At 33.8% G+C, this 17,617-nt stretch overlaps 1 protein-coding gene across 1 annotated transcript in view; it reads left to right on the top strand.

Annotated features, from left to right (window-relative positions):
* The window catches only part of LOC124360155 (apolipophorins-like), a 139,154-nt gene that overhangs the window by 56,646 nt on the left and 64,891 nt on the right, over positions 1-17,617 (top strand). The window contains exons 19-21 of the mRNA XM_046813521.1: positions 10,644-10,936; positions 11,103-11,232; positions 14,067-14,230. Of these exons, the coding sequence (XP_046669477.1) occupies positions 10,644-10,936; positions 11,103-11,232; positions 14,067-14,230 (587 nt within the window). The remainder of the gene's footprint in view (positions 1-10,643; positions 10,937-11,102; positions 11,233-14,066; positions 14,231-17,617) is intronic.

Raw genomic sequence — 17,617 nt, 5'->3', positions numbered from 1 at the left:
TAAATAACAAATAAATAGAAGGAAACAGGATTTTTTCCGGACATTTGCCATCGTTAAGTGAAACAAGAAAACAGTAACACTACGTTTCGAGATCTGCAATCTGATCTCTTCTTCAGGTAAAGAACTAACCTAATACATAATTACAAACTAGGTTAAAATAAACAAATCTTACTAAAGCGTTGTGGCACGCCTGAGTCAGGAATCACAACCTACATGTTGTATGTCAACTTCACTAACACTAAAGACATGCACTTAATAAAAAACTATACAAAACACCAATCATTAAACTAAACTACGGAATACAGGTCACTATATGTCTTCACTCGTCTACTAACCATTTACGACTGACCAGAGGGGGTAGCCAATGGTAATCGTGACGGCCGGCTAAAACAAGATGGCGGAAATACAAGGAAAGGGGAACAGGAATGGGCCCTTTCGTTATTATTGGTTCATGCGAGATGAACTTCTTAAAACCATATTGTGACTCCGCATTGGTTTATTGCAAATATCCGATCCGTTTGATACTTTTGGTATTCTCTTTAGTTCATTTTTTAGAATTGGCAACCAAAGCGGCCTAATCTCGACTGATGGTTTGACTGATTGGTTGGTCTGCCAATTTAATGTATGTTGCCTCAATTAATTTCCTTTTGAAGAAATGTGGTTCCCGATGTATTATGTGGGCTTCATCCCAATTCATATGATTGGTCTTCGGACCAACAATGGTGTGCAATTTTTGACTTTTCTGTGAAACCCTTTCTCGTGTTTTCTTTGTGTTCTTTTATCCTTATGTTTAGTGGTCTTTTTGTCTCGCCTATGTATTCCCTATTGCAGCTACATTTTATACTGTAAACACAGTTTTTTTGGAATCCTGTGTGCCATTTTTTTGGTTTTGTTTTTACGAGACTTTGTCTAAGAGTGTTGTGTGTTTTTTAAACGCGGTTCTAATGTTGTACTTTCTACCTACTCTTCTAATTTTCTCCGATAATCCCGGCACATAAGGGATTGACATAAACGCAAATTTATCACAATTCTGTTTTTTCTGACTCAGGAAATGATTCTTCTGGTTCGTTTGCACTTATTAATTACTAATTGAGGGTATCCATTGCTTCTGAGATCCGATTCAATTTTCTTAAATTCTTCTTTTAGTCCATCTTTATCTGAGCACAAGCTCTTTGCTCTATCAAACAACGAGTAGGCTACTCCTTCTTTGACAGATTTTTGATGGTTGGATTGATAATTTAAATATTTTCCTGTGTGTGTTATCTTTCGAAAAACAGTTGTCTTAAGGACATCCCTATCTCTTAATACACACACATCCAAAAAGGGAAGCTTGTTTTGGACTTCCACTTCCATTGTGAGGCGGATGGAAGGAGAAATACTATTAATGTGATTCAAAAAATTATTTAATTCAATGTCTCCATGAGAAAAAATAACAAAGGTATCATCCACATACCTCCACCAAATCTTCGCGGTTTGAACTGAGCTAAAGCCAAAGCTTTTCGCTCGAATTCCTCCATAAAGATATTGGCGAAAATAGGAGACAGTGGAGAACCCATTGCCATCCCCTCATCTTGACGGTAAATTTTACCCTCTAAACTCAAAATAATTGCATTGAGTGCATAGTTCTAACAGTTCCATAATTACTGGCACGGGAAGTTTAGTTCTATCCTTTAATGTTTGGTCTTCTTTGAGACGTGATTTAATAATTCCGAGAGTTTCTGGAACTGGTACATTTGTAAATAGACTTTCGACATCAAAACTTACCAGTTTGTCAGTTTCAGTCAACTTTAGGGATTTTGACTTCTCTACGAAATCCCTGGAATTTTTGATGAAAGAGTCAGTTTTTCCTACCAATGGTGTTAAGATGTCCAAGAGGACTTTAGACAATTCCCTGCAAGGTGAATCACGAGAACTAATGATGGGCCGGAGAGGGATGGTAGGTTTGTGGATTTTGGGAAGGCCATACATATGGGGGATTTTGGAGTGGTGAGGAGTTAATTTAGATCTAAATTTATCTGAAAAAAATTCTTTATGTTTTCTTAAGGTGTTTGCTACTTTGCGTTCAAATGAATCAGTCGGGTCTTTATTTAAAACTGTATATTTGCCAGTATTTAAAGTTTCCGCAATCTTTCTTTATACGCTACTGAGTCAAGTACCACAGTAGCGTTGCCTTTGTCGGCAGGTAAGATTTTTGACCGTGTCATCTTTCCCAAGGATCGACCTGGCCTTTTTCTCCTCTATTGTTAAATTGGGTTTTGTGGGAGGAATTTTTCTGAGTAAAAGACTGGCCTCGCAGCGGAAGCGGTCACCCTGTTCCTCAGGTAACTGTGAAACAGCCGACTCAATTCCAGCTACGAAATCCAGTGCCTTTTACCGATTTTTTGTGCCACAGAAAAGTTTAAACCCTTGGATAATACTGATATTTCCGCTTCATTCAGGATTTTCGAAGAGAGATTGATTACGTTTTTATTATTTGCATCCGTTATTCCACGTTGCCATCCTTAGGCAAATCACATTTTTTAGGCCTAATTTTTTCCAGTTTGGAGATTTTCTTTTTCTTATCTGTTTCAGAAACTTTTATACATCTATTTTGAATGCTTTCGAGAATGTTGTTGAATTCTGTACCGATCAGTGTTTTTAATTCAGTTTTTTTTACACTCAATACTATTTTGGAGGAGGTATTTTTCACGATGATGATATGCAATTCTTTCTTTAAGTAAAGATTTAGAAGCAAGAAGACAAAAATTTTACTGGCTTTCCTACTATGAAAGGAGTTTTTAGAGTTTAACCCTATAGGCATAAGGTCTTCAACCTTACATTTATGCAAGAAAGTTAAATGATTAATGTGTTTAGTTAATTCAAGATGCAAGCTCTCAAGGTCTTTGATTTGTTTACTGGTTCCGGGTCCGTACCGAGAATCAATTCTTTGTTTGAAGGTTATTTTTGACGATGGAAGGATTGTGAAGGAAACAGGATTTTTTCCGGACATTTGCCATCGTTAAGTGAAACAAGAAAACAGTAACACTACGTTTCGAGATCTGCAATCTGATCTCTTCTTCAGGTAAAGAACTAACCTAATACATAATTACAAACTAGGTTAAAATAAACAAATCTTACTAAAGCGTTGTGGCACGCCTGAGTCAGGAATCACAACCTACATGTTGTATGTCAACTTCACTAACACTAAAGACATGCACTTAATAAAAAAAACTATACAAAACACCAATCATTAAACTAAACTACGGAATACAGGTCACTATATGTCTTCACTCGTCTACTAACCATTTACGACTGACCAGAGGGGGTAGCCAATGGTAATCGTGACGGCCGGCTAAAACAAGATGGCGGAAATACAAGGAAAGGGGAACAGGAATGGCCCTTTCGTTATTATTTGGTTCATGCGAGATGAACTTCTTAAAACCATATTGTGACTCCGCATTGGTTTATTGCAAATATCCGATCCGTTTGATACTTTTGGTATTCTCTTTAGTTCATTTTTTAGAATTGGCAACCAAAGCGGCCTAATCTCGACTGATGGTTGACTGATTGGTTGGTCTGCCAATTTAATGTATGTTGCCTCAATTAATTTCCTTTTGAAGAAATGTTGGTTCCCGATGTATTATGTGGGCTTCATCCCAATTCATATGATGGTCTTCGGACCAACAATGGTGTGCAATTTTGACTTTTCTGTGAAACCCTTTCTCGTGTTTTCTTTGTGTTCTTTTATCCTTATGTTTAGTGGTCTTTTTGTCTCGCCTATGTATTCCCTATTGCAGCTACATTTTATACTGTAAACACAGTTTTTTGGAATCCTGTGTGCCATTTTTTTGGTTTTGTTTTTACGAGACTTTGTCTAAGAGTGTTGTGTGTTTTAAACGCGGTTCTAATGTTGTACTTTCTACCTACTCTTCTAATTTTCTCCGATAATCCCGCACATAAGGGATTGACATAAACGCAAATTTATCACAATTCTGTTTTTCTGACTCAGGAATGATTCTTCTGGTTCGTTTGCACTTATTAATTACTAATTGAGGGTATCCATTGCTTCTGAGATCCGATTCAATTTTCTTAAAATTCTTCTTTTAGTCCATCTTTATCTGAGCACAAGCTCTTTGCTCTATCAAACAACGAGTAGGCTACTCCTTCTTTGACAGATTTTTGATGGTTTGGATTGATAATTTTAAATATTTTTTTCCTGTGTGTGTTATCTTTCGAAAAACAGTTGTCTTAAAGGACATCCCTATCTCTTAATACACACACATCCAAAAAGGGAAGCTTGTTTTGGACTTCCACTTCCATTGTGAGGCGGATGGAAGGAGAAATACTATTAATGTGATTCAAAAAATTATTTAATTCAATGTCTCCATGAGAAAAAATAACAAAGGTATCATCCACATAAACCTCCACCAAATCTTCGGTTTGAACTGAGCTAAAGCCAAAGCTTTTCGCTCGAATTCCTCCATAAAGATATTGGCGAAAATAGGAGACAGTGGAGAACCCATTGCCATCCCCTCATCTTGACGGTAAATAGGCGAGACAAAAAGACCACTAAACATAAGGATAAAAGAACACAAAGAAAAACACGAGAAAGGGTTTCACAGAAAAGTCAAAAATTGCACACCATTGTTGGTCCGAAGACCATCATATGAATTGGGATGAAGCCCACATAATACATCGGGAACCACAATTCTTCAAAAGGAAATTAATTGAGGCAACATACATTAAATTGGCAGACCAACCAATCAGTCAACCATCAGTCGAGATTAGGCCGCTTTGGTTGCCAATTCTAAAAAATGAACTAAAGAGAATACCAAAAGTATCAAACGGATCGGATATTTGCAATAAACCAATGCGGAGTCACAATATGGTTTTAAGAAGTTCATCTCGCATGAACCAATAATAACGAAAGGGCCCATTCCTGTTCCCCTTTCCTTGTATTTTCCGCCATCTTGTTTTAGCCGGCCGTCACGATTACCATTGGCTACCCCCTCTGGTCAGTCGTAAATGGTTAGTAGACGAGTGAAGACATATAGTGACCTGTATTCCGTAGTTTAGTTTAATGATTGGTGTTTTGTATAGTTTTTTATTAAGTGCATGTCTTTAGTGTTAGTGAAGTTGACATACAACATGTAGGTTGTGATTCCTGACTCAGGCGTGCCACACACGCTTTAGTAAGATTTGTTTATTTTAACCTAGTTTGTAATTATGTATTAGGTTAGTTCTTTACCTGAAGAAGAGATCAGATTGCAGATCTCGAAACGTAGTGTTACTGTTTTCTTGTTTCACTTAACGATGGCAAATGTCCGGAAAAATCCTGTTTCCTTCACAATCCTTCCATCGTCAAAAATAACCTTCAAACAAAGAATTGATTCTCGGTACGGACCCGGAACCAGTAAACAAATCAAAGACCTTGAGAGCTTTGCATCTTGAATTAACTAAAACACATTAATCATTTAACTTTCTTGCATAAATGTAAGGTTGAAGACCTTATGCCTATAGGGTTAACTCTAAAAACTCCTTTTCATAGTAGGAAAGCCAGTAAAATTTTTGTCTTCTGCTTCTAAATCTTTACTTAAAGAAAGAATTGCATATCATCATCGTGAAAAAATACCCTCCTCCAAAATAGTATTGAGTGTAAAAAAACTGAATTAAAAACACTGATCGGTACAGAATTCAACAACATTCTCGAAAGCATTCAAAATAGATGTATAAAAGTTTCTGAAACAGATAAGAAAAAGAAAATCTCCAAACTGGAAAAAATTAGGCCTAAAAAATGTGATTTGCCTAAGGATGGCAACGTGAATACGGATGCAAATAATAAAAAACGTAATCAATCTCTCTTCGAAAATCCTGAATGAAGCGGAAATATCAGTATTATCCAAGGTTTAAACTTTTCTGTGGCACAAAAATCGGTAAAGGCACTGGATTTCGTAGCTGGAATTGAGTCGGCTGTTTCACAGTTACCTGAGGAACAGGGTGACCGCTTCCGCTGCGAGGCCAGTCTTTTTACTCAGAAAAATTCCTCCCACAAAACCCAATTTAACAATAGAGGAGAAAAGGCCAGGTCGATCCTTGGGAAAGATGACACGGTCAAAATCTTACCTGCCGACAAAGGCAACGCTACTGTGGTACTTGACTCAGTAGCGTATAAAGAAAAGATTGCGGAAACTTTAAATACTGGCAAATATACAGTTTTAAATAAAGACCCGACTGATTCATTTGAACGCAAAGTAGCAAACACCTTAAGAAAACATAAAGAATTTTTTTCAGATAAATTTAGATCTAAATTAACTCCTCACCACTCCCAAAATCCCCCATATGTATGGCCTTCCCAAAATCCACAAACCTACCATCCCTCTCCGCCCATCATTAGTTCTCGTGATTCACCTTGCAGGAATTGTCTAAAAGTCCTCTTGGACATCTTAACACCATTGGTAGGAAAAACTGACTCTTTCATCAAAAAATTCCAGGGATTTCGTAGAGAAGTCAAAATCCCTAAAGTTGACTGAAACTGACAAACTGGTAAGTTTTGATGTCGAAAGTCCTATTTACAAATGTAACCAGTTCCAGAAACTCTCGGAATTATTAAATCACGTCTCAAAGAAGACCAAACATTAAAGGATAGAACTAAACTTCCCGTGCCAGTAATTATGGAAACTGTTAGAACTATGCACTCAATGCAATTTATTTTGAGTTAGAGGGTAAAATTTACCGTCAAGATGAGGGGATGGCAATGGGTTCTCCACTGTCTCCTATTTTCGCCAATATCTTTATGGAGGAATTCGAGCGAAAAGCTTTGGCTTTAGCTCAGTTCAAACCGAAGATTTGGTGGAGGTATGTGGATGATACCTTTGTTATTTTTTCTCATGGAGACATTGAATTAAATAATTTTTTTGAATCACATTAATAGTATTTCTCCTTCCATCCGCCTCACAATGGGAATGGAAGTCCAAAACAAGCTTCCCTTTTTGGATGTGTGTGTATTAAGAGATAGGGATGTCCTTAAGACAACTGTTTTTTCGAAAGATAACACACACAGGAAAATATTTAAATTATCAATCCAACCATCAAAAAATCTGTCAAAGAAGGAGTAGCCTACTCGTTGTTTGATAGAGCAAAGAGCTTGTGCTCAGATAAAGATGGACTAAAAGAAGAATTTAAGAAAATTGAATCGGATCTCAGAAGCAATGGATACCCTCAATTAGTAATTAATAAGTGCAAACGAACCAGAAGAATCATTTCCTGAGTCAGAAAAACAGAATTGTGATAAATTTGCGTTTATGTCAATCCCTTATGTGCCGGGATTATCGGAGAAAATTAGAAGAGTAGGTAGAAAGTACAACATTAGAACCGCGTTTAAAAACACACAACACTCTTAGACAAAGTCTCGTAAAAAACAAAACCAAAAAATGGCACACAGGATTCCAAAAACTGTGTTTACAGTATAAAATGTAGCTGCAATAGGGAATACATAGGCGAGACAAAAAGACCACTAAACATAAGGATAAAAGAACACAAAGAAAACACGAGGAAAGGGTTTCACAGAAAAGTCAAAAATTGCACACCATTGTTGGTCCGAAGACCATCATATGAATTGGGATGAAGCCCACATAATACATCGGAACCACATTTCTTCAAAAGGAAATTAATTGAGGCAACATACATTAAATTGGCAGACCAACCAATCAGTCAAACCATCAGTCGAGATTAGGCCGCTTTGGTTGCCAATTCTAAAAAATGAACTAAAGAGAATACCAAAAGTATCAAACGGATCGGATATTTTGCAATAAACCAATGCGGAGTCACAATATGGTTTTAAGAAGTTCATCTCGCATGAACCAATAATAACGAAAGGGCCCATTCCTGTTCCCCTTTCCTTGTATTTCCGCCATCTTGTTTTAGCCGGCCGTCACGATTACCATTGGCTACCCCCTCTGGTCAGTCGTAAATGGTTAGTAGACGAGTGAAGACATATAGTGACCTGTATTCCGTAGTTTAGTTTAATGATTGGTGTTTTGTATAGTTTTTTATTAAGTGCATGTCTTTAGTGTTAGTGAAGTTGACATACAACATGTAGGTTGTGATTCCTGACTCAGGCGTGCCACAACGCTTTAGTAAGATTTGTTTATTTTTAACCTAGTTTGTAATTATGTATTAGGTTAGTTCTTTACCTGAAGAAGAGATCAGATTGCAGATCTCGAAACGTAGTGTTACTGTTTTTCTTGTTTCACTTAACGATGGCAAATGTCCGGAAAAATCCTGTTTCCTTCACAATCCTTCCATCGTCAAAAATAACCTTCAAACAAAGAAATAAATAGACTCTGAATAAATAACAAATAAGTTAAATAGTAAGAGTTTAAATCTAATTCCTTAATATATCTAACAACAATAGCTTTCAACAAAGTAACAGAATAATTAAACAATGGAGGGATAGATAAGAAACGCAAATGCGTGAAAAATAACTGAGCGTAACATTCAGGCAAATATTCAATACAATTACTTACAGTTTTACATCTTGCCTAGATCATTCACTGAAAGTATTTTGATAAATTCGCCTTTTCCCTTCTCCTTGCGAACAAAAATCGAACAGTTGGAGGTCCACACCTGGGTGTAATTTTTCTCCTTAGCCTTGATCTTGGTGAGCTTGAGAAGATCTCTAGTAGATGAAGTTAGCGACTCATTAATATATACGGAGTTCTCGCTGCTGAAGCCTAAGTCAGTGGCCTTGAGTTGACGTCTTACCTTCCTCTTCCTCAGGAATTCATCCCTGTCAAGTCTGCTGACGAATTTTACTACAATGGGTCTTGGACCGTCGTTGTTCTCTTTCCCCATTCTGTGCACAGCATCCACGATGTTGGTTGACCAGTCAGGAAACTGAATAGCAGTAGACAATCTTCTCATAACATTGTGGATATTTTCGTTTTTTTCTTCCGGAACTCCATAGATTACTAAGTTATTCCTGTGAGAATATTGTTCTAAAGCTCTTATTTCCGTTGCTAAAGAATTAACTTTGCTTCGCAAATGGACATTCTCGTTGGATAAACGCTGAACTTCATTGTTACACTCGTAAATTTTCGTATCTTGAGTTTTAATTAAGTCCTTTAACTCACTTATGTTACTATGACATAACTCAATTGACGTACCGAGTTCTCTCTGTTCAGTCTTCATTTCTCTGATGTCATTAGTATTACTCTGTAACAGCTTCATAATTGCGTTTAGTTTATCGTCGACTGACTGTAGAGTAGCCGGTTGCGTTACAGTGTCGTCTGCTGAAGTGTCGTTATCGGACTTGAGCGCTCCACGCGTCACGATCTTGGAACCACCTGGCATTGCAGACCGATGATGAACAAGCTCCGACAAAGTTAAAAATTGCAAAAAACCAGGATATAAATTCAAAATAACTATTTTTATATAGATCACAATGAACTTAAGTTCTAACACTACAAATTGACCTAAAATTGATCACAGTACTTCAATATTTCCCGGCAAACAAACACTAATTAACGAGCTCAATTCGTAGCGTGTTACTCACATAGACTCATACATGTAATTTATATATACTAATATATATACAGGGTGTCCAAAAAGTCCCGGGTCGGTTAAATATTTTTCAAAATATTTAAAATAGAGCTACAAAACCTTACACAAAGTTACTGGACATAAAAATCTATTTTATCACATATTCAGTGATCCGATACTTCCTCAGGGGGGGGGGGCCGCTAGGAGTCAGAAGAAAATCTTAAATGTAAGCATAGGTTGATATGCATATCAAATAAAAGGTCTTTATTAGTAGGGTACAGAGCCGCAAACCTGACCTCAAACGTATAACCGAGTCAAAAATGACAGCCGTTCAAAGATGGCTAGAGTTTGGGTCCAAAAAGTCCAGGGTCGGTTAAATATTTTTCTAAATATTTAAAATAGAGCTACAAAACTTTACTACCCCAAAACAAATTGTAAACAGTTTTGGGGTAGTAAAGTTAAAATTAAAAAGCTCATCAGTGTATTTTTTACATTAACCTAACTTGCAAACTCTAGCCATCTTTGAACGGCTGTCATTTTTGACTCGGTTATCCGTTTGAGGTCGGGTTTGTGGCTCTGTAATCTACTAATACAGACCTTTTATTTGATATGCATATCAACCTATGCTTAAATTTAAGATTTTCTTCTGATTCCTAGCGGGCTGCCCCCCTGAGGAAGTAGCGGATCACTGAATATGTGATAAAATAGATTTTTATGTCCAGTAACTTTGTGTAAGGTTTTGTAGCTCTATTTTAAATATTTTGAAAAATATTTAACCGACCCGGGACTTTTTGGACACCCTGTATATACAGGGTCATATTTATATTAGTATAATGAATAGTCAACTAAAACGCTTCTTTTTCGAGTTATTTTATTGCCATATATGTGGGTATTCAACTATCATCAGTGTACATTAACCTCTAAATAAATTATTATTTATTTATTTAACAGCTAATGTTATAGGTACTGCAAATTTATTATTTTGTAAATTAGTTAAACCATTAATACTTTTACCTTTTTAGTGATTTTAAATACTAAAAAAACTATTACTGGTGTCAGCGTGTTTTGGATTACTGTCAGATGTGTATATTTTATTATTTAATATTTTTTATGTTTGCATTTAGGAGCTATATATGTGGAAAAAAATCCTGGAACAGCTTACAGACAATATGAACTGCAATCTGTAACTCTGAACACTCCCAATATAAAGGTGACTGTTGACGGAACCATCACTATTGATGCTAACCTTATCGCAACTGATCTCAAGGCATCATATGAAAAGGACACTTTAACATTAAACTCAAAAATCCAGAAACTGGGTGAAAGAAAATACATAGCCAGAGTAGACATTTTACCCTCAAAGTATCCTGATTTAGGAGGAAGTGTTAAATGGGAATATGAGAGAACCCCAAACAAGGTAAATAAATCTTAATGAGCATAGAATATTTACTTTTAAACTTTATTTCTGGCGTAGTCATTTATAAGTACAAAATATAAAATAAATTTAATGTGCATGTTTTTCAAGTTAAAAATTATTAGTCAAATTTATGGTGAATGAATTAATTTAGCTCATGTGATTTCAGATTGAGAACAACTTGGTTATTGTTCATGGTTCAGATCTCAGGAGCGAAGTGTCCCGTTTATCAATTGCCCAGTTGTTGTCTTACAAGTACGAGTCTGTAGAAGATTTTGACTTCCACACTGAAAATACAGGTTGATTTAATTTTTTAATCATACTGCTTTCAACACTATAAAATTTGTGTATATATATATATATATATATATATATATATATATATATATATATATATATATATATAATATATATACATTTTTATTTTGTAAACTGTCACTTCCATCTTGTTATTGATTATCAAGAATGTATTAATGAAGCATTTATAAAAGTTTATGTAAAGACTAAAAACTAATTTAGTACAATTGGGGATTACAATAATTTAGGGATTAAATGACATTTTGTGTTAAAAACAATTTATGACAGACATAGGTCTAGTATCAGAGAAAATTATTAATTTTTCACTGGGAGGAGTTATTGTGCTACGCACACGTGATTATTTTCAACAGAGTTGGTGGAAGTTTTTTATTATTATCTAAAAGTCCAGTTATAATAACTAAATTCCATTATAATTGAATTTGGATTTGAATTTAGAGTATTAATTAGCATGTAAATTAAAATGTAATATTAAACCAATTGTTATTCCAGATAAAATCTCAACAAAGTCTGTAGATAGTTCACTATTATATAATTAATAATAAAATAAAAAATATATTACAAAAATGAATTTTCTATGAGAATTTAAACTGAATCTTGGATTTGTAAATTGTAATAGGCTGGTAGTAAATTAATCTTGAAACTTTAAAATATTAAATCAAAATATGTAAAAGTCTTACAACTGTAGACCAAACTTCAACATGGAGTAGTCTATATAAAATAGAAAGGTCTCACCATTCATGGACTCTTCAAACTACTTTTTTATTTTTCAAGAGTTAAAAAGAGAACACAAATAAGTGGTCAATATTAAGAGTGGTCGAGATTAAAAGTTTTGAACTGTGTTTTCTAAACTGTAAGAAATGAAGATGGTGAAACAGGAAGCAGTAGTATCCATCATTGTTGGTTATGTTCATCAGCTGGCTCTTGTAGCGAAAAACAATACTAGCACAGCACTATAAATATAATGCATAAGGTGAAGGGGAATTTTGAGAACAATTTAGAATTTTATATGTATTAATTACATGGAATTGTTCAGTTGATGTAAAAAAACTTTTTAATAAATATCCTATCTATATTTGAGAAATTGTTATAGTGATAGGTTACAATTTATTTGTTAAGATTAATAATATAATTTGTGATAAAGATTTGGCTATGGTTGAAATTGGATGAATTATGATGTAATATTAATGTTTTTAAGTAAATAACACATATATAATATATTGATTTAAGGAATATTAACATAATTAAATCAAATAACTTAGACATATTTTAAATTATGAACAAAGGGAAATTTTGAAATATATCAAGTGAGTTTAATGAACGTCTAAAACCCTTTGACTGGTGTATATAATTATCTTTTAAGATTATTTTCAAAATTGTCTGAATATTTCAAACATAGTACCAATTCCATTAAAACTTTTTTAAATCCACAAAGTTGCATTTTTGGTGCCATTTAATCTAAAGTGTTGTCTTTTATTTATCAGTAATAACACACACACACACACAAATTGATTTTATATTTGAAATCCATAAAAGTATAAACTTAAAACTTTATATACCTGTTAGTATAGCAAAGACCAATATTTAAAAAAGGTTAAAATAATTATCACTTCCACTTTTAAAATAGTGGCCATACTAAGTTTTCTAAGCTTAATAACATTACTCTAAACTCTTAAATTTTATAGTAAATATAGACGAGTAACAAAAAATGGTGAAGATTTTATGACCACGTTTTTTGTGCTACAATTAATTAAAAAAGAGAAATTAAAGTTTTCCTGAGCACACTCCTTTATTTACATTTAACACGATAATAAAGTTAATATTTATGATTTTACAAAAGGAATCAGTGCTATTACTACTTTTTGCATCTGTAATAGCTTATATTACTGTCAGTTTCATCTTGTATTTGAAGATTGTATAAGAAAATTAAAATAAATGAATATTTTATTTTTGTTATCTAAGATTCTACTATACTAACATAAGTCTTTCAGTTCACATCATGTAGAAAGATTGTTTATACAATTAAAAAAAATATTTTGCCTTTGGTGTGAAGAGCCATCTTTAGTAAACATATGTTAAACCGAGTAGTCTTGTATCAGAATAAAACCAATTACAATTGCTTCTCTAAAACAAGAACAGCACTTTAAACTTTTGGCATGATATTATAAAAAAAACCATTTAATTTTGGAGAGTCTAATTGCAACTGTAACATCTCTTAGAGATTTTCCATCTCCCAGATTACACAGACAAAAGTGTATGGTTTATGACTGTAGTAGTCTTCTCAGTTCTACATATGTATATAAATTTTCTTTATCTGAGGAATAATGCAAATGTTAGTACAATGTCGGAAATATAATTCATTTGAACTATAAGAGCCACTTGTAATTATTTAAACCTCTAAATTTCACATCATGAACGTTGAAATAATATATACCTGAAATACACCTTTAGTTTCAAAATTATTATAGGACTCCATCATATTACATCATAAGTCTTTTATAGAATCAGACAGTAGGATTCCTCCAGACTGTTCGGATCAAAAGTAATTTATGATTAGTCAAATGGCATAAAAGTCACAAAGCCTAGAAATATATCATTCATATACCAGATATTTGTTCTGGAATATTCTAGAAACACCAGGCATAATAAACTCTATTTCTCATAATAATTATACTGTATAAAATTTTGTTATAATATTGTATAAGATATCTATATACAAGATTTACTTCTAAATTTGTTAAGGCAGTTCTCAATTAAAATTTGATTATCGAAATATTCAGTAAGACAAATACTAATTTTAAAATATTTATTTGCAAAGTTTCATATCCCCTGCTGGGCTTCTCTGGCTTGCTGAAAGGAAGTGTGGCTCCCAAGAGTGTGATGTATGATGTTGATGTAACCTACGACAATCATCAAGTGAAGAGCAAACTGGATGCCAAGAGGGGCATGAAGTCTCCAACTGACTACAGCATAGATTTTGAGGTAAGCCTCCACCTTTTTACAATTGTGTGCACTCTCAGAGCTGTTTCTCTTTATCACATTTTCATGAGGCTAAAACATTTTACTTAAGAAAGACTGCTACAGCTGAGGTTGCAAGAGAAGAACTGTTCTCTGTATACTCTCCTGGCAGAAGACACTGGCCCACTACTAAGGGTTTTACTATGTCAACTCAGTACTTAAATGAAAAGTTATACATCAATGTTTTGTTCAATTAGAGTATTAAACTACAGAAAATAAAAAAACAAAGACAGATTATTGTTAATTTAACAATCAATTCATAATGCAAATTATCATCAGTGTTACAAGCAAAGCTCAATTTGAGGAAGAACGTACTTCAGAACCTCTCTCTGAAAAAACAAGTACTTTTGGTTTGCATGGGAAACTTTCCTCTGTACCGTGTGATTAATAAGCATTAGAATTTGCATTAAATAGCTTGTCTTTGTCAGGAATATAATGCCTGTTTTCGCATGTTTGTTTTAAATTTTTTGTAAAAATGCCTAGTTAAATATATCTACTATGCTGTAAAAAGATGAGTTTATTCTTATTTATGATTGAATACAGGTGATTAACACAGTTATATTATTAAAACATTGAACTAATTGTAGTGTCTAGAGAAAGACTGCGGTTGGTGAAAGCAAACATGAAGTTGGAAAATATAAACAATAAATGTATGAAAGTGCATTGCAGGTTCATCATTAATAAGTACTTTCTGACTACTGCACGCCTAACTAGGCCACTCATCAGTGAAACCGTTGTTTTTACAGTAAAGAAATCTTCCAACTAAGTTTACCTAACTGTTGCTCAGAAAGTAAGGTCATATATCAATACAAAATAAATCCTAAATAAACCAGCCTTAGTGTTTGATACATATAATTAATTATTATTATGTTTCAACCAATTTAAGTTAGAGTCCATGCAAATTCCATAAAACACACTGATATGGATTCCTGAATAGGAATATTATCAAGTATGATAGTTTCTTTACTCCTATTCCTTTTGAATCTGAAAATGAATTTTGTGTTTTATCAACGTTAAAGTGTTTAAAATAAACCACTTACAGAAATCCATGATTTTAAACTTTAAAAATTTTAAGATAGTTCAGTTGTGAGGATGTAAAGTGATTCTGCTTGAATAACAACATTAGTGCCATCAGCGTGTTAAACTAAGTAGTCCTTAATTGATTTGGAATAATATTTATTACCCTTATTCTTCCTAGAGTAATCAGCAATTATATGTGGGATTTTGCCACTTATTTTTTTTCATATAAAACAAGCTTTCTTTTCTCTTTATTCTTGTCTATGTACATTTCTTGATGTAAAAGTAATGGAAACTCCAACAGAAGAAAACATAGATCCTTCAACTGTTCTTTTTCTGTAACATTCTGAGTACTGACCTGGGTCTAGAACTATACACACACTCTTGTGCCTTTTTTTTAAGAAAAAGGTAATTTGAAGCTAACAACAAAAATAGAATCCTACATTGCAAAAGACTAAATGTTGCTAGGAATAGTGTCCCTGCATTATTTTGAGTCTACTATGGTTGAAATCAGTGTAAGTCTTAATTTGATAATGTTATCAATTTACAGATTTCCAGATAGAGGTATTGATATATTCAATGAGGCTGTTGAGGCTGTCAGAGTACCTATGAGATGTAATTGGGAAATTGTTATTTGTGGTGATTTTAATATCCACTTTTGGGAAGAGACAAATGGGAATTTCCCTTAAATTTTAGGTCTTATAAATAGCGTCTCTCTAAGAATTCTTATACAGAGAATTATTCAGACCAGTCCTTTCTTTAGGAGGCTGTATTGAAAAAGTTATAACTAACATTAAAGAAGATAATACCTCTTCTTAAACACTTTCCTCTGCCTTGTCTTCTAGCTCAGTTATCTCCCATCCATATATGCTAATGGGTAAATTAACTGCATGGTTAATGAGACCGAGTTTAAGAATTGCTTTTCAGTAAATGTTGCTAAGTTTTCTTAAATCCTATAACATATTATGGATTGGAAACAAGTTTTTTTTTAATAATACATATACTAATTTTATACTCAGTTTTCTGTATTAATTTTCATAAAAAAACACATTAATTTATTTACTAAAATTGATATTCCTTACAATTGTTGATAAAACATTCTTCACATTTTTCAATTGAACAATCCATTGTCTTTCTTATGTATGTTTGAGATTTATGCAGTTGTCTTTGTCCAAACATGTCACGCCATCATCTCAAACTTTGACACACCTATTACCAAAACTGATTTTAGGTTTCCATCATAACTGGATTTGACAAAAGTCATTTTTTAGAAATTTTTTCACAGATATATGTTGATAAAACGAGTTAAAAAATTTCACTTGGAAAGAGTTTTGTTTTCTTGAAACCATCACTCAAAGACCTTTAAAGAGACTGACCTATTTGAGGATATTTGCTTTTACAATGTCTATTTTAACACAGATCAAACAAAAATAAATTATGTTGTTTTTAACCATAAAGTATTCGGACATTCCAGTGATCATTAAGCATATGTCACTCACTTACAACATGTCTCCATTTTAACAAAGATATAACTAAACTATACAAACACAAACAAAATACATGCTGAAAACTGCGGAAGCAGCGTTTAGTCACTGTAACAGCAGGACAGAAACCGATACTAAAAGTAAGAAAGTAAAGCTAGGTCAGGTAAATAGCGTTTTTTGGCACCAACAACTTACTCATGTTATAAACGTAGTAACCTAGCTCGAATTGTAACTAGCTTATGTGTATGAGCAACCCTTTTCTCTCGAGTCATGAGAGTACATAGCACAATTCATGTCAAACTTAATATTGCCTCTATTGAAGTGCATTGTGTTGTTCAGTGACACAAGGACTGTGTAGCGGTCTATACTCGGTTGAGCAGCAAGAGTGGTTGGCTATTTGTGGGAGGTATGTTGCAGATCGTCACCCTTCCTGCTCAAGGTTTCACCTTGCCTGGCTCAGTCGGTACAAGAATATTTGGCGCGTACGAGAGCAGGAATGTTCCCTAACCCAGCAGTCTGATGGGCTTTAGTATATAATCTGGGACTACTTACTTTCCTTTTTTATGACTGTGAGCCAAATTTCTCACTATATAGCTCTGAACTAATTGGTTATTAAAGATAGTAAGAAAATATATCCCAAAAAAGGCTTATAATTTGGCTGTGATCAACATTTAATTAAAATATACTTTAATAGTTTAATAATATAACAAGGAATATAAGAAGTATTTTTCAATAGAACAGCTCTAGCTAGAAGTGTAGCTGGTACAAATCTCTCACTCACAGTACTAAAATCAATTGTTGCTTCAATATTAACAGAAATTAATTTTTGCTGACTGGCCACAGGCTGGTT

Source organism: Homalodisca vitripennis, chromosome 1, assembly GCF_021130785.1.
Source record: "Homalodisca vitripennis isolate AUS2020 chromosome 1, UT_GWSS_2.1, whole genome shotgun sequence".
NCBI classification, from domain to species: Eukaryota; Metazoa; Arthropoda; class Insecta; order Hemiptera; family Cicadellidae; genus Homalodisca; species Homalodisca vitripennis.
This window is presented reverse-complemented; position numbering and strand designations above follow the sequence as displayed.